At 44.1% G+C, this 26,356-nt stretch overlaps 1 protein-coding gene across 6 annotated transcripts; it reads right to left on the reverse strand.

Moving 5' to 3' along the window:
- Positions 1-8,088: 8,088 nt before the first annotated feature.
- Positions 8,089-25,067, reverse strand: LOC139548181 (vascular endothelial zinc finger 1-like). Of its 6 annotated transcripts, XM_071357655.1 has the most exons (8): positions 24,963-25,067; positions 22,402-22,461; positions 16,573-17,366; positions 14,342-14,411; positions 13,943-14,108; positions 12,526-12,570; positions 12,028-12,096; positions 8,089-11,822 (listed from the first exon to the last, which is right to left on the reverse strand). In XM_071357655.1, exons 1-8 carry the CDS (start codon positions 24,993-24,995, stop codon positions 11,500-11,502), a joined length of 1,560 nt encoding a protein of 519 aa, XP_071213756.1. In that variant the 5' UTR covers positions 24,996-25,067; the 3' UTR covers positions 8,089-11,499. The 6 variants fall into 6 exon arrangements, with proteins under 6 accessions (XP_071213756.1, XP_071213757.1, XP_071213758.1 ...); XM_071357656.1 differs by lacking the exon at positions 22,402-22,461; XM_071357657.1 differs by lacking the exon at positions 12,028-12,096.
- Between the last annotated feature and the right edge of the window lie 1,289 nt (positions 25,068-26,356).

The raw sequence follows: 26,356 nt of genomic DNA on the forward strand, positions 1-26,356 counted from the left end.
GCTGTGCTCTTGCGGTCATCTTTGCAGGATGGCCACTCCTAGGGAGAGTAGCAACAGTGCTGAACTTTCTCCATTTATAGGCAATTTGTCTTACCGTGGACTAATGAACATAAAGGCTTTTAGAGATACTTTTGTAACCCTTTCCAGCTTTATGCAAGTCAACAATTCTTAATCTTAGGTCTTTTGAGATCTCGTTTGTTTGAGGCGTGGTTCACATCAGGCAATGCTTCTTGTGAATAGCAAACTCAAATTTTGTGAATGTTTTTCATAGGGCAGGGCAGCTCTAACCAACATCTCCAATCTCGTCTCATTGATTGGACTCCAGGTTAGCTGACTCCTGACTCCAATTAGCTTTTGGAGAAGTCATTAGCCTAGGGGTTCACATACTTTTTCCAACCTACACTGTGAATGTTTAAATTATGTATTCAATATAGACAAGAAAAATACAATAATTTGTGTGTTATTAGTTTAAGCACACTATGTTTGTCTATTGTTATGACTTAGATGAAGATCAGATCAAATTTATGCAGAAATCCAGGTCATTTCAAAGGGTTCACATACTTTTTCTCGCCACTGTATGTGGCAGGGTCTACAGACAATCACAGACTACAAAGGGAAAACCAGACACGTCGCGGACCCCGACGTCTTGTTTCCGGACCAGCTTAACACCTTCTTTGCCTGCTTTGAGGATAACATAGTGCCACCGACATGACCCGCTACCAAGGACTGTGGGCACTCCATCTCCATGGCCGACGTGAGTAAGACATTTAAGCGTGTTAACCCTCGCAAGGCTGCCAGCCCAGACGGCCTCAGAGCATGCGAAGACCAGTTGGCTGGAGTGTTTACGGACATATTCAATCTCTCGCTATCCAGTCTGTTGTCCCCATCATTTCTCCTGTAACCAAGAAAGAAAATGTAACTGAACTAAATGACTATCGCCCCGTAGCACTCACTTCTGTCATCATGAAGTGCTTTAAGAGACTAGTCAGGATCATATCACCTCTATGTTACCTGACACACTAGACCCACTTCAATTTGCTTACCGCCCCAATATAGCTTGACTATAGCTCAGCATTCAACACCATAGTACCCTCCAAGCTCATCATTTAGCTTGAGGCCTTGGGTCTGAGCCCCGCCCTCTGCAACTGGGTCCTGGACTTTCTGACTGGCACCCCCAGGTGGTAAGGGTTGACAACAACACGTCTGCCACGCTGATCCTCAACACTGGGGCCCCTCAGGGGTGTGTGCTTTGTCCCCTCCTGTACTCCCTGTTCACCCACGACTGCGTGGCCAAACACGACTCGAACACCATCATTAAGTTTACTGATGACACAACAGTGGTAGGCTTGATCAACGACAACGATGAGACGGCCTACAGGGAGGAGGTCAGAGACCTGGCAGTGTGGTGCCAGGACAACAACCTCTCCCTCAATGTGAGCAAGACAAAGGAGCTGATCGTGGACTACAGGAAAAGGCGGGCTGAACAGGCCCCCATTAACGTCGACGGGGCTGTAGTGGAGCGGGTCGAGAGTTTCAAGTTCCTTGGTGTCCACATCACCAAAAAACTATCATGGTCCAAACACACCAAGAGTCATGAAGAGGGCACGACAACACCTTTTCCCCCTCAGGAGACTGAAAAGATTTGGCATGGGTCCTCAGATCCTCAAAAAGTTCTACAGCTGCACCATCGAGAACATCCTGACCCATTGCATCACCGCCTGGTATGGTAACTGCTCGGCATTTGACCGTAAGGCGCTACAGATGGGAGTGCGTACGGCCCAGTACATCACTGGGGCCAAGCTTCCAGCCATCCAGGACGTATACTAGGCGGTGTCAGAGGAAAGCACAAAAAATTGTCAAAGACTCCAGTCACCCAAGTTATAGACTGTTCTCTCTGCTAGCGCACGGCAAGTGGTACCAGAGCGCCAAGTCTAGGACCAAAAGGCTCCTTAACAGCTTCTACCCCCAAGCCATACTGCTGAACAATTAATCAAATGGCCACCCGGACTATTTACATTGACCCCCCCCCATTTGTTTTTACACTGCTGCTACTCACTGTTTATTATCTATGCATAGTCATTTTACCCCTATCTACATGTACAAACTACATCGACTAACCTGTACTCCCGCACATTGACTCAGTACCAGTACCCCCTGTATATTGCCTCGTTATTGTTATTTTATTGTGTTGCTTTTGATAATTTTTTACTTAAGTTTATTTGGTAAATATTTTCTCAACTCTTTCTTAAACTGCATTGTTGGTTAATAAGGGCTTGTAAGTAAGCATGTCACGGTTAGGTCTACACTTGTTGTATTCGGCGCATGTGACAAATAAAGTTTGATTTGAATTGAGAGCATCCTGTCGGGCTGTATCACTGCCTGGTACAGCAACTGCACCGCTCGCAACCGCAGGGCTCTCCATACAGTGGTGCGGTCTGCCCCACGCATCACCGGGGGCAAGCTACCTGGACTCCAGGACACCTACAGCACCCGATGTCACAGAAAGATCATCAATGACAACAACTACCCGAGCCACTGCCTGTTCACCCCGCTATCATCCAGAAGGCGAGGTCAGTACAGATGCATCAAAGCTGGGACCTAGAGACTGAAAAACAGCTTCTATGTTAAGGCCATCAGACTGTTAAATAGCCATCACTAGCACATTAGAAGCTGCTGCCTTTATATACATAGACTTGAAATCACTGGCCACTTTAATAATGGAACACTTGTCACTTTAATAATGTTTACATATTTTGCATTACTCATCTCATATGTATATACTGTATTCTATCCTATTCTGCTGTATCTTAGTCTATACCGCTCTGACATTAATCATCCAAATATTTATATATTCTTAATTCCTTTACTTTAGATTGTGTGTATTGTTAGATATTACTGCACTGTTAGAGCTAGAAACACAAGTATTTCGCTACACCCGCAATAACATCTGCTAAACACGTGTTTTATTTGAGATGGAGATAAAACGGTCCAGTTTGAGTGTTTTTTGCAGCTCGTTCGAGTCGCTAGCTGCAGCGAACTGAAAAGATTTGCGATCAAGGGATGTGTGTGCTTTGGGGACCTTTAACAGAATGTGACTGGCAGAACAGGTGTTGTATGTGGAGGATGAGGGTTGCAGTAGGTATCTCAGATAGGGGGGAGTGAGGCCTAAGAAGTCTTTATAAATAAGCATCAACCAGGGGCTCTTGCGACGGGTATATAGAGATGGCCAGTTTACAGAGGAGTATAGAGTGCAGTGATGTGTCCTATAAGGATCATTGGTGGCAAATCTGATGGCCGAATGGTAAAGAACATCTAGCCGCTCGAGGTCACTCTTACCTGCTGATCTATAAATTACGCCTCCGTAATCTAGCATGGGTAGGATAGCCATCTGAATCAGGGTTTGTTTGGCAGCTGGGGTGAAAGAGGAGCGATTACAATAGAGGAAACCAAGTATAGTGTCACGTTCCTGACCTGTTTTCTCTTGTTTTGTATTTATTTAGTATGGTCAGGGCGTGAGTTGGGTGGGTTGTCTATGTGTTGTTTTCTATGTTGGGGTTTTGTGCGTTCGGCCTGGTATGATTCTCAATCAGAGGCAGCTGTCAATCGTTGTCCCTGATTGAGAATCATACTTAGGCAGCCGGGGTTCACGTGTGTGTTTGTGGGTGTTTGTCTCCTGTGTCTGTATGTTTACCACACGGGACTGTTTCGTTTTGTCGTTCGTGTATGTAGTCTGTTCCTGTTCGTGCGTTCTTCGTTTATTTGTATGCAATCAAGTCCAGGTCTGTCTACATCGTTTATTTGTTTTGTAGTTTGTTTAAGTGTTTTCGTGTTTCGACTTTACTTTAATAAACTGCATTATGTCTTCACAACACGCTGCGCTTTGGTCCAATCCCTACCCCTCCTCTTCAAGCGAAGAGGAGGAGAACGACCGTTACATATAGATTTAACCTTAGCCTGCAGTTTGGAGAGATGGACAGTGTACCGTCTAGCCATACTCCCAAGTACTTGTATGAGGTGACTACCTCAAGCTCTAAACCCTCAGTGGTAGTAATCACACAGGTGGGGAGAGGGGCATTCTTCTTACCGAACCACATTACATTTGTTTTGGAGGTGTTCAAAACAAGGTTAAGGGCAGAGAAAGCTTTGTTGTAGAGCGCTTAAAACAAAATCCAGGGAGGGGCCAGCTGAGTATAAGACTGTATCATCTGCATATAAATGGATGAGAGAGCTTCCTACTGCCTGAGCTATGTTGTTGATGTAAATTGAAAAGAGCGTGGGGCCTAGGACTGAGCCTTGGTGTACTCCCTTGGTGACAGGCAGTGGCTGAGACAGCAGATGTTCTGACTTTATGCACTGCACTCTTTGAGAGAGGTAGTTAGCAAACCAGGTGAAAGACCCCTCATAGACACCAATACTACTTAGCCGGTCCACAAGAATGGAATGGTTTACCGTATCAAACACTTTGGCCAAGTCAATAAAAATAGCAGCACAACATTGCCTAGAATCAAGGGCAATGTTGACATCATTTAGGACATTTAAGGTTGCAGTGACACATCCATTACCTGAGCGGAAACCAGATTTCATACCAGAGAGAATTCTATAGACATCAAGAAAGCCAGTCAGTTGATTATTGACAAGTTTTTCCAACATTTTTGATAAACAGGGCAAAATAGAAATTGGCCTATAATATTTAGGATCAGCTTGATCTCCCCGTATAAATAAAGGATGCACTGTGGCTGCCTTCCAATCAATGGGAACATCCCCAGAGAGGAGAGACAGGTTTAAAAGGTCAGAGCTAGGCATGGCGATGATAGGGGCTGCAACCTTAAAGGGTCTAAACCATCTGGCACAGATGGTTTTTTGAGGTCAAGTTTAAGGAGCTCCTTTAGCACCTCAGATGCAGTGACCGCCTGCAGGGAGAAACTTTATAGCAGGGCTGGGGAAAAAGAGGGAGGAGCATCGAGGCTAGTCGCATTAGAAGGGCTGGGAGATGAGGAAATCTTGGATGGGCAAGGAAGCATGGCTGAGTCAAATAGGTATCCTAACTTAATGAAGTGGTGATTAAAGAGCTCAGTAATGCGCTCCTTGTCAGTATTAACCACATCATCAACATTAAGGGACATGGGCAGCTGTGAGGAGGAGGGTTTGACCCACAGAGAGAGAACTGCTCCTTAAAATAACTAACTTTAGCCTTCCGGATAGCCTGAGTGCACTTATTTCTCATTTGCCTGAACGAGAGCCAGTCCGCCTGAGTATGCGTGTGCCGAGCCTTTCGCCAAATGGAATTCTGGAGGTGGAGTAACTCTGCCAGATCACGGTCGAACCATGGGCTGAACCTTTTTATAATTCTTATTTTCTTTACGGAGGCGTTTGTTAACAATAACACTGAAAATATCAAAAAAGAAGGTCCAACCATCTTCGACAGAGGATCAAGCTGATTCTATTCCAATTGACAGAGGCCAGGTCATGAAGGAAGGCTTGCTCATTAAAGTTTTTTAGCAAGTGTCTATGACAAATCAGGAAAGGTTGTTTAACTGAGCAGCCATTACGATCACTAAGGTCATTACAGAAAACACCAGACTGATATCTATCAGGATTATTTGTGAGGATAACATCAGCCTTTTCTGGGTGTTTGGAGTCATACCTTGTGGGATTGATAATAATCCGAGAAAGATGTAGGGAGTCCCATTGCATTAGGACTTAATCAGGTGGTTTAAGCATGTCCCAGTATAGGTCACCTAGCAAGACAAATTCAGCCTTAGTGTAATGGGCTAGGAGAGCACTTAGGGCAGGTAGGGTACAGGCCAGTACTGATGGTGGACGATAACACCCAGCAACAGTTAACACAGAGCTATTTGAAAGCTTAATTCTTAAAACCAGCATATCAAATTGTTTGGGGACAGACTTGGTAGAGACAACAGAGCACTGAAGGTGTTCCTTGGTAAAGATTGCCACTCCACCACCTTCGGGAGCGCTATCTTGCCCAGAAAGGTTAACATCAGTGTTCAACACACTCTTCCTTAACCACGTCTCAGTAATGACCAACATATCTGGATTGGAGCTGTGAACCCACACTTTCAATTGATACATTTTAGGTAATAAACTTCTAGTGTTAACGTGCAGAAAACCTAGACTTTTACGAGAGCAGAAATCAGTGCACAAGTCAGAATTGGGGCTAGCAACAGTAGATGGGCCAGGGTGTAAGTGCACATTTCCAGATATCATCAGCAATAATACAATCAAGGCATGGCAGAGGACAGGGAGAGCTCTGCAGTGTTGATTTTTATGCCATTTGAATGTGCATCAGATGGTAACAAGATCATATTGTACAGCAATTTCATCAGGTAACATGAATACAAAGCCGGCGAGAGGTGGTTAGAATAGGATGGGAGACCAAGAGTCTGAGTAACTAATAGAGACAGAGCCGCGAGTGTGGGAACAAACATTGTCTGTCCCATGGCCGGGTAAACAAGTAAGTTCATAGTCAACAAAGCACGCAGGAGTCATGGGACAAATAGCATAAAGCACAAGAAAAAAAATAAAACGATATGGGGCTAGCCATTGTAAGTTGAAAGAGTCACTCGCACCAACAAGAACTTGATTGTAACAAGGCCTCAATGCCTGCCTTTATACACTGCTCAAAAAAATAAAGGGAACACTTAAACAACACAATGTAACTCCAAGTCAATCACACTTTTGTGAAATCAAACTGTCCACTTAGGAAGCAACACTGATTGACAATACATTTCACATGCTGTTGTGCAAATGGAATAGACAAAAGGTGGAAATTATAGGCAATTAGCAAGACACCCCCAATAAAGGAGTGGTTCTGCAGGTGGTGACCACAGACCACTTCTCAGTTCCTATGCTTCCTGGCTGATGTTTTGGTCACTTTTGAATGCTGGCGGTGCTTTCACTCTAGTGGTAGCATGAGACGGAGTCTACAACCCACACAAGTGGCTCAGGTAGTGCAGCTCATCCAGGATGGCACATCAATGCGAGCTGTGGCAAGAAGGTTTGCTGTGTCTGTCAGCGTAGTGTCCAGAGCATGGAGGCGCTACCAGGAGACAGGCCAGTACATCAGGAGACGTGGAGGAGGCCGTAGGAGGGCAACAACCCAGCAGCAGGACCGCTACCTCTGCCTTTGTGCAAGGAGGAGCACTGCAAAATGACCTCCAGCAGGCCACAAATGTGCATGTCTGGGGCGGTGAGTCACAGCCTCATCGGACTGAGCTTGTTGTCATTGCAGGCAATCTCAACGCTGTGCGTTACAGGGAAGACATCCTCATGTGGTATCCTCCAGCATGACAATGCCACCAGCCATGCTGCTCGTTCTGTGCATAATTTCCTGCAAGACAGGAATGTCAGTGCTCTGCCATGGCCAGCGAAGAGCCCAGATCTCAATCCCATTGAGCACGTCTGGGACCTGTTGGATCGGAGGGTAAGGGCTAGGGCCATTCCCCCCAGAAATGTCCGGGAACTTGCAGGTGCCTTGGTGGAAGAGTGGGGTAACATCTCACAGCAAGAACTGGCAAATCTGGTGGTCCATGAGGAGGAGATGCATTGCAGTACTTAATGCAGCTGGTGGCCACACCAGATACTGTTATTTTTGATTCCCCCCCCCCCCTTTGTTCAGGGACACATCATTCAATTTCTGTTAGGCACTTGTCTACTTCATGTCTCAGTTGTTGAATCTTATGTTCATACAAATATTTACACGTGAAGTTTGCTAAAAATTAACACAGTTGACAGTGAGGACATTTCTTTTTTTGCTGAATTTGTGGTTATATAAAACCGGACTCCCTTTCAGAGCGATCCATTTTCATGAATGCGGTGGTGTACCTAAAACTGGCCGGTGAGTGTGTGTGTGAAGTCCTCACTCCTTCCTCTTCAGTCATGTTTATCCTTGCCTTCTAAATGACTTGGATCCGACTCAAACCTCATCCCCAGGCTACTGTGCACTGAACCAGATTACACGGACACTCGTAATAAGAACGAAAGTCAGGACTGTAAAAAAAAAAGGCACCAACAGGCGTGTGAAGATAGAATAGTGTGTACAGTTCAAACAAAACAGGCTGACACCCCATCCAAGTTTCCAAGTTTAATTGATAAAAATAAAATGTGTAAAGAGAAAAAAAAACAATTTTGTTGTCATGCACAGAGCATGGTTTGGCACAATACGCAAACAGAGTCACAGAGGCACTTATCAGTACACCATACTCCAATAGCATGCCAACTGTGAGCCAGGCAGTGTAGACCTGAGAGGGAGGGGGAAAGAGAAAAATAGAGTTAGAGAAAGCGAGAGACCTTTTAGGAAGTGTTGGGGGGAGCCAAATGTTAACTCTGTCCTCCCTGCAGACTCAGTATGGACAGTCCACAATTATGTTTTATAGTTATTTTATTTAGACAACCCAAATAAAAGGCACATAAAAACATTGCGCATATGTTTACAATTATTCTTGACAGACATTTAAAAATGTAGGAATGTTTTACCTTTCTGCTAATCAGAAAGCCTAGTCTTCGTATATACAAAATTACCATTGTTAATGTTCTAATACAAAAAGATTTATAAAAAGGTTCTAGTTTTTTTCCCTTGCATGTGTCTATCATAACTAACATGTCCTCTGAACTAAATGGTTTTGTACAAAGATATACATTCAGCAGCCTTCACAGGACTCCAAGATCTCCCAATTCAGAGAAAGATTTGAGATCAGACCAACTTCTCTTCCAAAATCAAAAGTTAAGACCAAAACCAATCATTGCATTTAAAAAAAAGAAATGTAGTGTCATTGCAAACAAATTAAAAGCATTTGGTTAAAAATGAACTGATGATGCATAAGAGTAATGGCCCTTTAAAAAACACAGACCATGTTCTCAAATATGTTACCAGAATGTTACTTACAAAACACTTTATTCAGTGTTCATCATACAAAAAAAAAAAAAAAATCACAACATTTCAATTTGGTTGAGGGGGCTGTCTAGCTCTTAGCCATCTGAACAGTTAAGGCTTCCTTCACAAAGCAAGTCCATCACCATAGACATTACATCTGCGAAAGCGCAGGCAGCGCCATTGAGGCCATCTCCATTTTGAAATAGTCAATTTTCTATTACTTTCATGAGTTGGAAAACAAACTGAAAGGGTGCATACTGCCACCTGGAGTGTGTTGTTTGAACAGGTATAAATCCAGGGTTGGCGATTTACTGCCAACTGCAGTTAAGGAATGTTTCCTCACAAGTTTAATTCATTGGCTGATCCCTCCTGATGACCTGGATGGAATTATGTGATGCGTTCCTTCCTTAACCCATAGGAAGTCCCACGCAGTTGACTACTTCAAAAAGTCCTCATTGGCGCTGCCCATGCTAAAATGGGCTTTTGTGCACTAGTGTTGTCTAAGTCTATGTCCATCACATCTAGAAGAGGAAGCAGAAGTGTGGAATAGTGTTGTTGCAAAGCAGGTCGGGCACACTAGTTACGGCCACTGCGGAAGGACAACACACACATACTTCAAAACAAATTATTTTTGTAGTGTTTCCTTTCAGTAAAAAAATAAAATAAAATAAAAAAAGTCACTAGCCTTCTAATGAGTCAAAAAAAACAACGAAATCCAAACTTGGACGAGCTCAGATGTCCACATGCAACATCGATGGAAAGGGAATCCAAATGGCAACAAGACCACCCGCCATTCCATCCCGGAGTCAAGCAATTCCCTTGGGGCACTGTGTTGGCATGCATACAATACTATCAAAGGCCTCAAACACCTTGCTGCTCCCAAGACCGACAAGGAAGGCGAGGCCACAAGTCTCTGAAGAGTGTCCACCAGTGTAACATTTGAATGCACCGCCTGTTCCTACCAAACCCATACAGCCTGATTTTTGGGCAATGTGTCGTGTCAGCTACACATGCTCTTTAAGAGTACCTGCCAATTGAGTGAGAGGCCTGTGTACTGAATGTAGGCCTAGGCAGAGCAGGCAGGCACTGGGCAGGAAGCAGCCCTGTGACCCTTGACCTATAACCTTTGATCCTTCTAGAACACATGTAGTGGATACAGCCTCTAGTCTCTGCTTCCATTCTCTTTCAGGGCACCTCAGGCTCCAGATGGCAGTTGGTTCTACAGTAATATAACAAAAAAGGACCTCAGGAGACAGAAAAACCTTAAACTAACCTTGGAAGTAAACTATGCAAAAGTAGTCCAATGGACAGCCGTATCGACAACGATAAAGTCATTGCAGCTCTGACCTGTGTTGAATATCTACTTTTTTTCCTGACGGGCAAAGACAAAATAATTGTGTGTTTTAATATTTACAAAGAAAGGGTAAAAGGTCAAGGTTGTGTGTTAAACTTGATTTGATCCTTTTACTCATCAAAAGATTGGGCTACTCTCAGTAAGGTTCCTGAGTAGAAGTTCATACTTATAGGATCCTAAACTAGCAATCAAAAATAGAGGGGGATAAAATGGCCCTATCAAAACCTCTCCCAAAATAACTATATTCACAAAAATGTTAAAAGGTGAACTTTGGGACCACTTTTTCAGCATAGTGTCTACTGTGCCACTAGGTGGCTCTGGTAGCCTCTACATTAACAGGGCTCTCAGCCAACACTAAACATTTTGATCCTTGATAATACTGCTGTTTTCAGGACATTAACCCAGGGATATGCTTTCAGTGCCAGACATTTCCTCCTTGTGTTCCTGTAACATTACCACTAATGTCCTCCGGCTACTTTGTGAATTCATATAAAACACAACTTACAACTATTACAAAAATAATAATTATGTATAGGTTTACAGTATCCAGCAGTGAGAAGTGACCATTTTCCAGAGATGTACAGGACCTGGGAGAGCTCACATTATGTAGTCAAAGGCATTGGCCTAAGATACAACTGTGGTGCCTTAAATTATCCAGAAAAATCACCCTCCTGCAAAATGGTAGCCTTTGTCCCTTTTGTTGTACTTAACCCCTTACAATTATTACAACTATTAAATACTGATTAGCAGGCTATAATAATAACAAAGGAAAACAAATATAAAAACCATCTGCTCTGTAAGAGAGCATTTAAAAAACATTAATACCAGCAATACATTTCTGTTACAGTTTCATTCCAATGCCAAATGTGCAGGTATGTTCTGACGCAAGAGGCGAGGCATAACTCGTTTGTTTACGTCAGGCATCCACTTGGTGCATCATTCAAAAGCTCCATTTCTCCTTTTGAAACTTCACATGCCTTCCAGGACTGTCCTCCTACCGGCGGTTAAATGAAATAAAATGCACCAGCATCTACAGGGGCTGGCCAGACCACCTCTCATCATGCTGCATTCACTGCTGCAGCAACTACAGACAGACGGGTACAGCTAGCCCCCCATACTAAAACATCATCTATAGTACTCCTGGTAAGGAGGAAGGTCTGCTAAAGTAAGGGAGGAGGTGGTGGTTTGGGGGTAGAAGGAGAGCGGTGGGAGGGGTTGATAAAGAGATGCTAACCAGGGGCCAGGGAAGGGGTTACTACCAGGGAGGGGAGGAAGGCAGGACCTGGGAGAGAAAAGGCATGCTATCCATGGGCCGCATTGCGATGTTGAGAGGCCCGGTTATATTCATGGGCATCCCAGAGGTGATGGCCACAGGGTGGGCTATATTCATGGGCCCGGTGATGGTCACTGGGTGCTGCAAGTTGATTGGAGAGGTGATGTTGACCGTGCTGGTGGTGATGTTCATTTGGGCAGCGATGGTTACCGGGTTGCTGGCGTTGCCGCGGTTCATCGCCGAGGTGATGGCAGCAGAGTTGGTGACAGGTGTCGCCGAGCCCGAGTTGTGCACGTTGTTGGAGTCTGAGGAAAGACAAAAGGGCAGGAAGGAGCGAAATAAAGACATAATGAGCTGGATGATCGTTCCTTACAAACCATTTAGGATAACCCCAAGCTCCACAGGGTTAGAGGGGCCGAGGTTGGAGTCACTGCAGCAGTCAACACACACACACACACTAAAATGATTAGACATGATAAAACAAAAATGGTAGGATTCTTATGAACCTACCTTGAAAACGAGAGATGTCCATAAGGACTTGGAACGAGTTATTTAAGATCTCTCCTACCGTCAACTCACCTGAGGGGGCAATTCAAAAAGCAGGATCAATGTGCTAGCCAGCTAACTTTCAGCTAATATTCAGAAACACTTTATTTCATACTATAGTCAACTTGAAATGGTATGGTATAATTAACTCAATACCTTCAACAACCCATATCCCACTTAAACCTTCTGAGTTGTAATTTAAGGTTTATCAAAGTTATTTGGCTAGCTAACTTATTGATCCGGCTTAATGAAATAAAACCCTGATACCTGAATAACCATAACACACAAAAACACAAGCATCTGCAACGACTTGGTTGGAAAACCACTACAGCTACACACGCTAGGCTAGAAAACAGATCTGTAGTGGAAAATGGGCCACTTCAATGCATAAGTAAGAATATACAGCTACAAATTTGGAGGGGTTGGGATCGGGATGGGTTTCAGCTTTAGTTACTAGATTACCTTTTCGTATCCCTGAGTGGTGGTTCCACTGCCAGTCACTTAGCCCTATTCAGAGATACAGACAGATAGGGGTTACATATATTGACAGGACTGATTGGGACAGGGCATCATTTGGGCCTGCGTGCCAGGGGTGGCAGCAGGGCATAGGGGTGTACAGGTCATTGGGTTAGATACACGAACGGCCAATCAAATGGCCTTCTACCAAGTACTAAAATGTTTATAGCGCGTCGTAGCTGGTGGGAGCAAAAATGTGATTTGTTGTATCATATGCATACCCATTGTATAAACTGACAAGGGTTTGCTGAACAATAGCCCTTGCTATTTTAGAGTGATCAATCCCATGAAAAATGTGTCAGAGTGATCTTATTCTTCCAAACTGGACTTTAACACCCATAAGTGAGTGGAAGTTTGACAAACCAATGACAGAGCAGACGTCATGAACTTCAATTTCAAGAGCTGACAGAAACAAGATACCCACCGAGTTTGGAAACCGCACACACAGACCCATCAACACTTAATGAGAGGATATTAAATGATTTGTTTGGTCGGGTCGGATTTGAATGACTTGTATTGCTGCACTAGTTTGCTATGTGCGTCAAATTAATTGAAAGTGCAAAGCCCTTTAAATTTAGACCATCTCCTAACAGATTTCTTGCTACAGGCTATCCATTTCTGTCAGCAGAGATACTTGTCCACACCACCACACATGTGCAAACAACAAACACACCAGACTAGGCTGGCCTGAAGGTGGGCCCCAGCACACTGACATGATCATGATATCAATTCATGAATGAGTGGTAACGACACAGTCCTTGTCAGTTGTGGACTGTTGTGCAGTACATTTGAATCTGTAAGTCAATTTGTTGTGGTGCTGCACTGAAGGAGATGAATGTCCATGAAAATGGCCAAGATAAAGTAGGCATATTCCTAAACAGTCTTTATCCTGACCCAAATATATATTGGAATCAAATACAGCCGGACATGAGTCACTTCCCACTCTTATGATTTTGTGACTGGAAAAAAATCAGAAATCTGACGACAACTTCAGAAACCTGGGGTGTATTCATTACGGAAACCGTTTAAGAACCAAACAGATAAAAACAAGAGTTTCTATTGGACAAATTCAGGTAGGTCCCTCCACGTTTCATTCCGCTTGCTTCCATTTAAGAAAAATTTAGCTACAGAATCGGAATGATTACAACCCGCAGGACAAACCTGACAAAGTGCTTTGTGCTTTCCTATTGTGTATAGTACAACACTGAACAAAAAGGCCTGGGGTGCTTTCAGCATAAAGATGGGGACGGAATAAGTACCTAAATTATTATGAAGAATACAAATATGATTTAATACCTAGGTCTGGAGGACCCCAGGCTAGGTGTGGCTTAGGGGAGGGAGTGGTGGAGGCTGCCTGGCATACCTTTATTACAGGGGTTGTTGAAGCTGGCCTGGCCGTGGGTCTTGAGGTGGCTGGTAATGTAGGCGGCGCTCAGCATCTTGCCACAGATGTTGCAGGTCACCTTGCCCTCGTGTCGGATCATGTGGGAGCGCAGGCGGTCTTTGGTGGCGAAAGCAGAGGTGCAGGCCTGGGGAGGTATACAGGGACAATGACGGGGATATTAGAAGAGATACAATCTCAATCTGTCTGTGTACACAGTCTGCATCCTGAAGACTCAGGGGAGATTCAATATTTTATAATAATTTACAATTGGGAGATCGCATACTAATCATATCCTTAATCCAACAAACCAGGAGTGAATATGAGCGTGAACATAAACAGGGAAGGTGGCGTCCCGGAGGAGGATGCCTGGCTCCTTACCGTTACTTGGCATTTGAAGGGTCTCTCTGATGAATGAACATGCTTCACATGACAGCTTAGATGGTCAGGCCTGCAGGGGGAGAGAGGACACAGGGAGCACAGGCACTTTAAAACCTGGTATAGTAGCTACAATACAGGTAAGCTTTATAATTCACTCCATACATTGACAGTAGCTGCACACACTACTACACCGTTGACACGTGATTAAATGAACAAATGGGCCAACAAAAGGTGGCAGGCAAATTACAAATCGTCTCTGAACCCACTGTCATTTCTTAATAATTAAATTATGCAAATTGTATCGAAGGCTATTACTGCGGATGTTTTATGTAATGAATGTTAGTCTCATGGCAGCCCATATTTGACCCATGGGACACAAGTATTCCTTCTCCCAAAGTAATAATCTATGTTCTTGCAACAAAACCCGAGTTATTCAGTTGAGCCCCACCCCCCAAAAAATACCAGAGAGGGATGGAATTTAGACACTTCAAAATCTAGCTAGAACTCTATCCAACAACATGACAGACAATCATACCTGTTCTACAATATACTCCTGAAGACAATGATATGGCAACCACAGCTGTGTCTCTCAGTCCTCCTCCTCTGCCCCCACTAAGCCGCACTAGTGAAATGTTGCTACTGGACAAACGCAGCCAGAGAATTCCCCTCCAACAAAAGAGGAGAGTGTGGCTTGAAAAAGTCTCGAAGGAGGCGGTTTCTCACTAGCAGGCTTTTTGTGATGGCTAGCAGGAGTCCAATCCCATCTCCTCAGGAGTGCAGTGGAGCTGAAAAGCTCATATCTCCCCTCCAACACAACACTCCTTCGTTTAAGAGGGGAATAGCCTTTTCAGGACTGCCAAACGTGAAAATGAACATGCACCTCTCGCCGCACAAGAGTAAGATGTTACTTCGCACCAAGTCATTAGACATGATACAATATCCTTCACTTCCCTAGTTGCTAATAATTTAGCTCAGAAACACACCACCATGTTGACGGACAACAATGGATGTCTGAAGGGGTTGGGGTGAAGAGACATGTGCTCTCCAATATTGGAAATAGCAAAAAGGGAGAGGCGCCAAATTGATGATTAGAAATCAGACCAGTCAATGAGTCAGAACACTACCATTGGCCTTGGGAGCTGCAGGAGTGACACTGGAGACCCAGGACCATCTCTTCTGGTGCCGTCTGGCCCCTGCAGCAGTCTCCCTGTCCCGTGCTGACATCCCTGAGAGGGGGGACACGAGGGACTGCTGTGACGCACGCAAAGCTCCAGATACTGTTTATATACATGGCGGGGCACTGCTTGCATGTCATGAGCCAGTACTAGGGTCTAAACGGAAGCTGCATGGGGCATCAGTAATAATGGCCAAGCTTCATAAAGCTACACACAAACAAGTGGTCCAGAACAACAATTAAAAGGACAATGTCTCAGAGATACCATATAAATAGGCCTTCCGGTATGTGAATTTAGGCATTGAAATTATACTCCACTTATTGTTCTTTGCTTGGGGAATTTCATTCAAAGTGGAAATTGTACATAATGCACATAGCCAGAAGGTGTATTAAAGCATCAGTGGAAACATCAGTATGCAAAGCACTGGTCCTAACAGCCTATCAATTGAGACTGATTAACCAGTCCAATTCAACTCAATTACATTCCAACACGTGGGGATTTCCAACATTACAATTCATCACACCTTGAAATTATTTGGCTACTGACCACTGAGTACCAATTTCAAGTGGAATGTTTTTACCCAACCAAGCCCACCATGTACTTGTATGCCATCATCCATATCATATTCATCTAGGGCTGCATTTAACATAGTTATAGTCTTCAGCAGGTGCAGACCCACAAAACAATCTGCCCTCTTGTAGCCCATTATGCCTTGATTTTTTTACATAGTCGTATCCTGTACATAAATGTATCAGATTCAAAATAAAGACGACTTTTGGAAAGTTGTAATATTGCCCTCTTGCTTTTCAACCCCACAATAAGGAAATATATTAGAGGCCCATTGAAATGGAACAGTGGAGAGGAGATCACCTTCACAGTGCAGTGGTAATGCTAAGAAATGTGAAATTCCAACTAACCTCACACATAATAAATTCACTCTCAGAATGCATCGACAATTACAACATCATGTGCTATGGACAATAACATTAGACTACTCAGCATTTTGTAAGTGGACAAGAAAAGGGAAACTTGAGTAAGTTGAACTGCGCCACGCACCTGGAGAAGCCCTTCCCACAGACAGAGCAGATGTAAGGTTTGTGAACACCCCCGTCGTGTGAGCGCACGTGGTAGGTCATGCGGTCCTTCCTCTTGAAGCGCTGCTGGCAAATGGGGCACTCAAAGGGCTTCTCGTCTGAGTGGGACAGCTTGTGACGATTCAGGTGGTAGACGTCACGGAAGGCCTTGCCACACATCTCACAGCCATGGTTCTTCTTCACTGGCTTGGCAGGCTTCTTGGGCTGGCTCTGCTGCTGATGCTGCTGCTGATGTTGATGCTGCTGGGGCACCATGGTGGGAGACATGATGCTGGAGCCCGTGGAGGCCGAGGTGGTTGCCGTGGTGAGGATGCCAGCGATGGTGGATATGTAAGAGGGCTGGCCACCACTGTTCTCGCGCTGCGGCACTGTGGAGATCATGGGCACCATCGTGGGCGCCGTCTGTGTCTTCTTGGGACGGGACACCATCTTGACGCCCGTGTGGCAGGACTCGTGCCGTCTGAGATGGTAACTGTCCCGGAAGGCTTTGTTGCAGTAGCCGCAGATGAACGGTGTTTTGGACTTGGGCTCTTTCTTCACCACTGCAACGGGACCGCCGCCGCCACCACCGCCTCCCCCCGTCCCGCTGGCTACATTGTCCTTGAGGAGCTCAGCGACGCTGACCGGGGGCTTCTGGTCCAGGAGGATGGGCATCACAGGCTTCTGGTCCACAGGTTCTGGTCCTCCTGACTGGAGGAGAGGCAGCAAGCTGTTCTGGGCCACCTGGTGCTGGTGATGCAGGGCTTCATTGGCCTGCTGGAAGGACAACACAAAGACAGCCATGCAGAAGCACATCAGTACACAGTCTAGACAGTCACACACCCTCAAAGCTACTACAGCGGGGGGGGGGGGGGGGACACCTGTTTCTGACTGCTCGAGAGCTGAAACGGACTGCCTTGTCAGCAGAACTACCACTGTTTCCAAGATGTGCTTACAATTGTAATCTAGTGATGGGGATGAAAGTAAAAACAGAAAGCAACAGGACTTCCCATTTCTCCAAAAGGACTGAGCAGAGTATGACAACTTTATTGCCTTTTCTTCTTTGAAAAGTCCATTTGAATGTCAGTTTCCATTTCCAGATGCGGTTGCCGAATTCCATGAACTAAGCTATAATATCTAAACGCTTTTCTGGTGACATCTAAGGGTAGCCTTGTGGGTGATGTTGAGGCTCAAAAAGATGTCACTCAATTTATACCATTATTGTAAGTCTTCCCCAGTGCCATTCAGGCAGCCCAGTTACTACAACCCCAGCCCTGTCAGCATGAATGCAGCATTCTAAAAGGAAGGACAGGCTTTAAGGCTTTAACAGAAAGTGGGTGGGGTTACATCCTGCCTGGTTGCCCCTGTCCGGGGGTATCGTCGAACGGGACCATAGTGTATCCAGACCCCTCCCGTCTCAGCCTCCATTATTTTACCCCATTTTCTCCCCAATTTGTGGTATCCAATTGGTAGTTACAGTCTTGTCTCATCACTGCAACTCCCGTATGGACTCAGGAGAGGTGAAGGTCGAGAGCCGTGCGTCCTCCAAAACACAGCCCAACCAAGCCGCACTGCTTCGTGACACAATGCACGCTTAACCTAGAAGCCAGCCACACCAATGTGTCGGAGGAAACACCGCACACCTGGCGACCGTGTCAGCGTGCATGTGCCCGGCCCGCCACAGGAGTCGCTAGAGCGCGATGGGACAAGAACATCCCTGCAGGGCAAACCCTCCCTTAACCCGGACGACGATGGGCTAATTGTGTGCCGCCCCATGGGTCTCCCGGTCACAGCCGGCTGCGACAGAGCCTGGAATCGAACCAGGATCTCTAGTGGCACAGCTAGCACTGCGATGCAGTGCCTCAGGCCCCTGCGCCACTCGGGAGGCCCAGCCTCCAGTATTTATGCTGCAGTAGTCTGTGTTTCGGGGGGGCTAGGGTCAGTCTGTTATATCTGGAGTATTTTTCCTGTCTTATCCGGTGTCCTGTGTGAATTTAAGTATGCTCCCTCTAATTCGCTTTCTGAGCCCTAGGACCTTGCCTCAGGACTACCCGGTCTTCCTTGCTGTCCCCAGTCCACCTGGTCATGCTGCTGCTCCAGTTTCAACTGTTCTGCCTGCGGCTATGGAACCCTGACCTGTTCACCGGACGTGCTACCTTGTCCCGGACCTGCTGTCTAACTGAATGCTCGGCTATGAAAAGCAAACTGACATTAACTCCTGAGGTGCTGACTTGTTGCATCCTCTACAACCACTGATGATGATTATTAGACCTTGCTGGTCATCTATGAACGTTTTAACATATTGAACAATCTGGCCTTAAATGGCCATGCACGCATATAATCTCCACCCGCCACAGTCAGAAGAGGACTGGCCACCCCTCAGAGCCTGGTTCCTATCTAGGTTTCTTCCTAGGTTCCTGCCTTTCTAGGGAGTCTTCACTAGTCACCGTGCTTCTACATCTGCCTTGCTAGTCATTTGGGGTCTTAGGCTGGGTTTCTGTATAGCACTTTGTGACATCCGCTGATGTAAAAAGGGCTTTATAAATACATTTGATTGCTTAAACAGAGGAACAGCCATTAATTTCTCAGAAATAGAAAGGGAGTCATTTCCAGCCCAGGCATCTGAGCCCCTCAGAAAAAAACAAGAGCGCAGCCTTGATGAATGTGGCAAGAGACAAGGGGACGTGGGTCAGGAGACAAGGGTTAAGAGGCAGCTGTTCCAGGTTCCATAAACTATAAAGAACAAAAAGATAAAAAAGCAACAATTTCAACAATTTTACTGAGTTACAGTTCATATAAAGGGAATCAGTCAATTGAAATAAATTCATTAGGCCTTAATCTATGGATTTCACGACTGGGCAGTGGCGCTGCCATAGGTGGGCCTGGATGAGTTGTAATCGTTTCAGACGATCCCGCAGGTGAAGAAGCCGGATGTGGAGGTGCTGGGCTGGCGTGGTTAAATGTGGTCTGCGGTTGTGAGGCCGGTTGGACATAGTGCCAAATTTTCTAAAACAATGTTGGAGGTGGATTATGGTAGAGAAATTAACATTCAATTATCTGGCTACAGCTCTGGTGTACAGTCCTGCAGTCACCATGCTAATTGCACACTCCCTCAACTTGAGACATCTGTGGCATTAATGTGATAAAACTGCACATTTTAGTGTGGCCTTTTATTGTCCCCTGCACAAGGTGCACGTATGTAATGATCATGCCGTTTAATCAGCTTCTTGATATGTCACACCTGTCAGGAGGATGGATTATCTTGGCAAAGAAAAAAATATTCACTAACAGATAAAAACACAATTGTGCACAACATTTAAGAGAAATGTGTTTTTTGTGCATATGGAAGATTTCTGGGATCTTTCATTTCAGCTCATGAAACATGGGACCAACACTTTACATGTTGTGTTTATATTTTTGTTCAGTGTAATAAAGAGACAAGAGGATTTCAACTGCGATTTGAGCACAGAGGGTTAGGTAAAGTCAGTTGTGTCGTGCCAGAACATGACATGAACAATATACAGTACACCAACATACACCTGACCAACTGCATACATATAACGAATCAACATGTTAATTTCACTTTGTAGATTTAAGTCTCTTGACCTTTCCCACAAACTCTTGAGTTTCTTGAACTATGATGACAATCTGGCATTGTACACCCAAAGTATTCAAGTGGCGCAACTCGAGATCTGCTCAAATGAGTCCTTCAGAGATCAACACAGAGCTCCCTGCCACTCAATCTAAATCTGTTGCATGTAAGGTGATCTCCTGTGGTGATTGAGCCGATTAGTTCTCTCTACTGGCAGAACATCTAGCATGGGACAACCTGTATGTTAGTCAACTATACCTAACCCCAATACAACTGAATATGATGCAAGACAGAGGAGCAGGACTTGGCACTAAGGAACCTTTGGATACTCACAAAACTACATTATATTAACAAAAATGGTGCCCTAGGTAATCAAATATTGTCCAGAATGGTTGCTTTGACCAATTGGACAAGTTCAGGTAGTTTCTCATCTACATCAACATTTCCTCCCATGTCCGCCTCCTGAACACGGTATCCATCTGCAACGATGAGCTACTGGCCCCTTCACCACCATTCAAAACGACACTGAATAGTAACAGAACCTACCAATGCTAATTGTTTGAAATGCAACTTCTGTCGTGTCTCAGGACAAGTCGTAATAGCTGCTTACACATCTGCTATAAATATCCCTTTTGGAGCAATTTCACACCACTTCCAAGTGGCGCTGTGGGCGCAGGCTGGTTGAGGCGTCATACTCCCAAACTACTTACACCCCCCCCGAATCACATTCATCACACTGGCTTACACAGGCTCATATAACCTACTACATACAACCAGTCATTAAAATCTAACATTTAAATACTTCCTTTAAACACACAAAATTGGTAAATTATTCCATAATGACCTACTAATAATCATACACTACCCAAAATGCTGCAGATTGTCTATTGTTTTGCAGTGGTTGAAAAAAATGTGTAGCAGTGTAACAAAAACTGATAAGGTAGCAAAAAAATTACCCAACACTGGTAGCTAATAGAGCAGTGTACAGAGGACAGCTGCAGCTGCTGGCATTGTCCAATTGGTCACGGCAGCCCCCAAAGAATGGGTGGGGGGGCTGGGGGTTTATGAATATTTTTGGTTGGTGTGTGAATAGAGTTTCACATTGTAACCAGCAACCTTACAACAGGCCGACCAAAGACACCCCGATTGAGACGATCTTGTTATTTTCCGTAATCACCATAGGGCAGGGTTAAAGAGCTGACCCCTGGGCTTTCAGGTTCAGCCAAGCATCCCAATACGGTCAGCCAGGCAGGCAGGGGATGGTTGTCTGGGCGAGTCTGAAAAAAATCCCAAATTGTGTTCCTTTTTCTTTATGCTCTTTTGTGGAGCCGTAGAGGACACAAATCCGAGCAGTGGTGCACTTACGGCCCTCAGGGGGGCCTTTGTAACACCAGTCCTGCCTGATTTGGGGATTCTGTTCAGCTGGCGGACGCTGCAGACTGCTTAGTGTGTTACCATAGGCAGCCGTGCTTTGGGGAATGGGAGAAAAACATGGTTCAGTCACAGGGTGTTATGTCCCCTTTTTGTCCTCTGTCCACACTTTAGTTGGATCCAGACTGGAATTCTTACCACCATTAGCATTTCTTCTAGCCGTGTGTGTGTGTGTGTGAGAGAGAGACAGCAAAGTGCTCAGACCAAGACACACAGACGCATAGGGAGCTGCAGCCCGCTGTGCCTTCACGCTGCTCTGATGATTTTGATACAAATCCGCTCTGAAGGCTGAGGTCATTCCAAAATAAATTGTGTTGAAACAGAGTGGGGCGTGTAAAATAACAAAAAACTACAACAAATAAAATCAGCCCATTCTGTTGTTCAGTCAGTCAGGGATGTGGAGGCAGGGCTTTACAATGGAGGAGAATCTCATTCACCACAATGTTAATCTGTGTAGATATCAGACGAGGCCCCAAGGCAGCAGCTTGCCATTTGCTCAGACAAGTGCCCAAATTATTTTATGATCCCGGAAACAACCGTAATAGTTCAAATATATTGGTATGGCTTTTGTTCTCACAAAACTTGATAAACGCACTCAATGTCTGGCACCAACCTGCATGAGGGAAGCAACAAGATCCGAGTGTTAACCTTGAAACCAGGACTAAGATCCTGACTACACACTATACTCTATCAAGGGCTGGGTGGGGGTCATGTCATGTGCAGAAAACCTGTGAAAAAGGAAGTTGGGGAATTTACAGGGACATTTTACTGTGGAGAACATTAACTTACTCTGATCCCTGTGTAGTAGTCCCTACGTGGATTCCCTGGAACCATGGGACCTACAGAAGACTAATACAAAAGAAAAGGAAAATACTGGGCTTGTTAATAAAATGTTAACATTAACAGTAAAACAAAACCCTATTACGTATCGTCTTAAAGGAATCATAAAAATGTAGGTTTGTCCTAAAATCGGGAGAAAAGAAATGACTCATTTTCATCGGATTCAGGATCACGAGAATAATATTGAGAGCTGCATAGCTTGACAACCCCCCCCCCCACAAGCATAACCTCTGATGCCTACAGAACAATAACAAGTGACGCACAGCCTCATTAGACGCTTCATCAAATCGAGCGAATCAAACGGAGCCTCCAAATAACAACTTAGTTTTCATTTTCCTCCACTGCTCCATCACACCAGCTTCAGGTATTTGTGCCTTGTTAGACACAAAATAAAACCATTATCATGGGTCCCTGGCTCTCGGCAATTAACTGGCAACAGCTGCAACTCTCAAGAGCTGAGGGAACGAAACTAAATAGGCCTACCACTATGGCTGCAACATGATTATGCGGAGTAGGTAGAAAAAAAAAGTGGCAACTTGGTTTGAAAACATACATTTTCAACACTGGTGTTCACATTTGACCTGGGATGGGGAGTAGAACACTACATAGTAGGCTATTTGAGAGGATGTGTGAAGCTTAAGGGTCAAGTGTCCAATTCATTTAATAATTTAACAGACACTGCATTTTGTTATGCATCTTAGGTTGTCACATAGGACAGTAAAAAAGGTACATACATGTCCAATAAAAGAAATAGCCTGTTCCCCTTATGCTAATGACACATTCAAGGAAAACAGAAAAGGGTCTTAAATTATGACTGATGTGCTTTCCCATACCCATACCGAGGATGTTTCAAATATCTACACTAGTGTACATACTCTGGATTCTCAAATACAATCCCCCAGGTGTGATGGAAAGACATCTATTTTTAAGCTCTAGCCGACACGTGACTGCTGGTGGATGAATTCTCAATGGTTACATAATGTCTACAATCTATGAATGTAGTGTACCTGGCAAGTTGACTGCTCTCGCGTTTACTATCTTAAATCAGTCTTGTTTAAAAATATATATATTTTTGACTGCTGCCCTATGTACCTAGTTCAGGGTTTCCCAAACTCAGTCATCAGGACCCCAAGGGGTGTACGTTTTGGGTTTTGCCCTAGCACTACACAGCTGATTCAAATAATCATCAAGCTTTGATCATTTGAATCAGCTGTGTAGAATTAGGGGGAAAAAACAAGAGGAGGACAGAGTTTGGGAAACACTGGGCTCATGAAAAATGTTTACATACTGTTTTACCCACTTCATATGTATATAGTGTATTCTAGTCAAGGCTCATCCTATACAACTACTGCTGTACACCTTTTCTATTCATATACTGTCCATACACAGACCATCATATATTATATTCCACATTTCTCTTCCTGATATTTCTTAATTGCTTTATTTTTGTGTTTATTGTTAGGTATTACTGCACTGTTGGAGATAGAAACAAGCATTTCACTGCACCTGGGATAACATCTGCTAAATATGTGCAAGTGACCAATTAAGTTATTGGACGTTTTACATCTTGTTACAAGCACACATCAGTAAATACTAAAAACTCCTGAATAACCGTGATCATGTACTTACTTATTAAAAGGGTATAAAGAAGAAGTTTGGATTTCAATATTTCCAATTAATGACTATCCCTAGATTTGCGAATTTACATCGCACTAAAGGCAAACAACCAAGGACGTGAATATCCTCTGCAAGCTGCCAAATAGAAATCTCAGACATACGGCAGAGGGGTTTCAAATGATCAGTAGAGCAAGAATTAGCTAGCAGCTTACTGCATAGTCTGAATTCTTTCTCCAACCCGCGGTTACATATTTTGGGACGAGGAAAACGGGGGAAAGTTAAGAATCAGAAGTGAGGGGTCCCTCCTCGTGCCCAGAATGTAAAGGAATGCGACTTGGTAAAGGTAGAAATGTATTCAAATTGTATCAAAACTAGTAAACAAAAACCACTGATTGCGAAAATGTATTCGTTGGTTAGCATGGCTCGCCGCTGGAGTGAAGGTGGGGATTGTTCTCGTTCTTTACGAAGCTAGCTACAGCTAGCTAGCTTTCTAACTAACAAACCAACGCGCGGCCATGGTCACTTTGCTTGCTTTTTATATTTAGCTAATTGGGGGCCAATCCGATTTATAAACATGCACCGGCGGACTTGAACAAACATCTGTCGAAACAAATATTCTACAAAACAAATGGGGGAGACCGACCAGATTTCCCCCCTCGAGCGTCATCCATACTTCACAGCTGGAAGTCTATACTTGATGTCGCGAGCTAGCTCGCTAACGTTAGCTCGTTTAGCGGATTGAGCTAGCTAATATTAGCTAGCTGGCTACCGTAGTTTTGCTTGAATAGCTATTAGAAATCGACGTTTAAATTCACTAGGGGCAACGATGCATTGGGTATGTAGTAACATTTAGATGTAGTTAATCAAATTTAACACTCAGACGTGACACTTACCTGGAATAAAAATGTACTCCAGCTCGGTTCCATTGCAACACTTAAAATCTGCAGGAAACCTAGAAGGAATCTATAACAAAGCAGCTAAACATGGCAGCTCCTACAACTTCCTGTAACGCTCCGGGCTGAACCATTTCCAGTTTACTTTTATGGGACGTTAGAGATTTTTCAGAAATCAAGATATTGTCAATTGCCTTGTATTAAAATAGTATTCATATAAAACATGTTTCTAATATATATGTATTGCAAAATTACTGAATGGCATATGATGTGGCGTGTCAAACAGTAAAATATGTACTACATGGAATGTGGCCCCCCATTTGTCGAGCTTAACTAGTCCATTAGAGCGCCTTCGAGAGATGGCATAAAATTAAATCATTTTCAATATGCCATCGTCAAAGATGGTTACTGATTGTGCCCATATATATCATTACATTATGCTTCAACACAAACACTAGGTAAAAAGCAATATGTTGTTTCTATACAGTTTAGCTACTATTTGTCAACCCCTTAAAATAAAATTTTAAGAAATCCTTTCAAGATTTGCTGGGATTGGAAAATATTTACATCCACACACAAATGCATAACCCAATTAGGATACAACATATGCATAACATGCAGTTATATGATTTTACAGATTAAAAAAAAAATGTGCTCAGCTCCTACCATTACAATTTTGGACAGGTAACTAGTAACTAACGGATTACATTTATAAAGTAACTACCCAACCCTGACTGTACATACATAAACTGATCTTCTAAGTGGTATATGATCATGACATTACAGTAGGCATATCAGCTGTCTTCTCAATAGTGCAACACTTTATATAGCATGAGATTTGGGTATGAATAAATTCGGAAGCATCTTTAGTATATAGGTCCTATAAAGGGTTTATTAATTATTTTGGGGGCTCCCGAGTGGAGCAGCAGTCTAAGGCACTTGTGAGGCGTCTGTTTCTCAAACTACACACTCTAATATACTTGTCCTCTTGCTCAGTTGTGCACCGGGGCCTCCCACTCCTTTTTCTATTCTGGTTAGAGCCAGTTTACTCTGTTCTGTGAAGGGAGTAGTACACAGTGTTGTACGAGATCTTCAGTTTCTTGGCAATTTCTCACATGGAATAGCCTTCATTTCTCAGAACAAGAATAGACTGACGAGTTTCAGAAGAAAGTTATTTGTTTCTAGGCACTGCACCTCAGTGCTAGAGGCGTCACTACAGACCCTGGTTCGATTCTGGGCTGTATCACAAACAGCTGTGATTGGGCGTCCCATAGGGCTGCACACAATTGGCCCAGTGTCGTCCTAGGTAGATTGTCATTGTAAATAAGAATTTGTTCTTAACTGACTTGCCTAGTTAAATGAAGGTTAAATTATAAAAATGATCAATGGGTCTA

The sequence above is a fragment of the Salvelinus alpinus genome, chromosome 21 (assembly GCF_045679555.1).
Source record: "Salvelinus alpinus chromosome 21, SLU_Salpinus.1, whole genome shotgun sequence".
Classification (NCBI taxonomy): Eukaryota; Metazoa; Chordata; class Actinopteri; order Salmoniformes; family Salmonidae; genus Salvelinus; species Salvelinus alpinus.

Coding starts and splice junctions, on each gene's coding strand:
- LOC139548181 (XM_071357655.1), bottom strand. CDS start 24,995: ATGGAACCGAGCTGGAGTACATTTTTATTCCAG. Junction 22,462..24,962: donor GGAGTACATTTTTATTCCAG/GTAAGTGTCACG, acceptor CTTTTGTATTAG/TCTTCTGTAGGTCCCATGGT. Junction 11,823..12,027: donor GGACATCTCTCGTTTTCAAG/GTAGGTTCATAA, acceptor GTCTTTCCTCAG/ACTCCAACAACGTGCACAAC.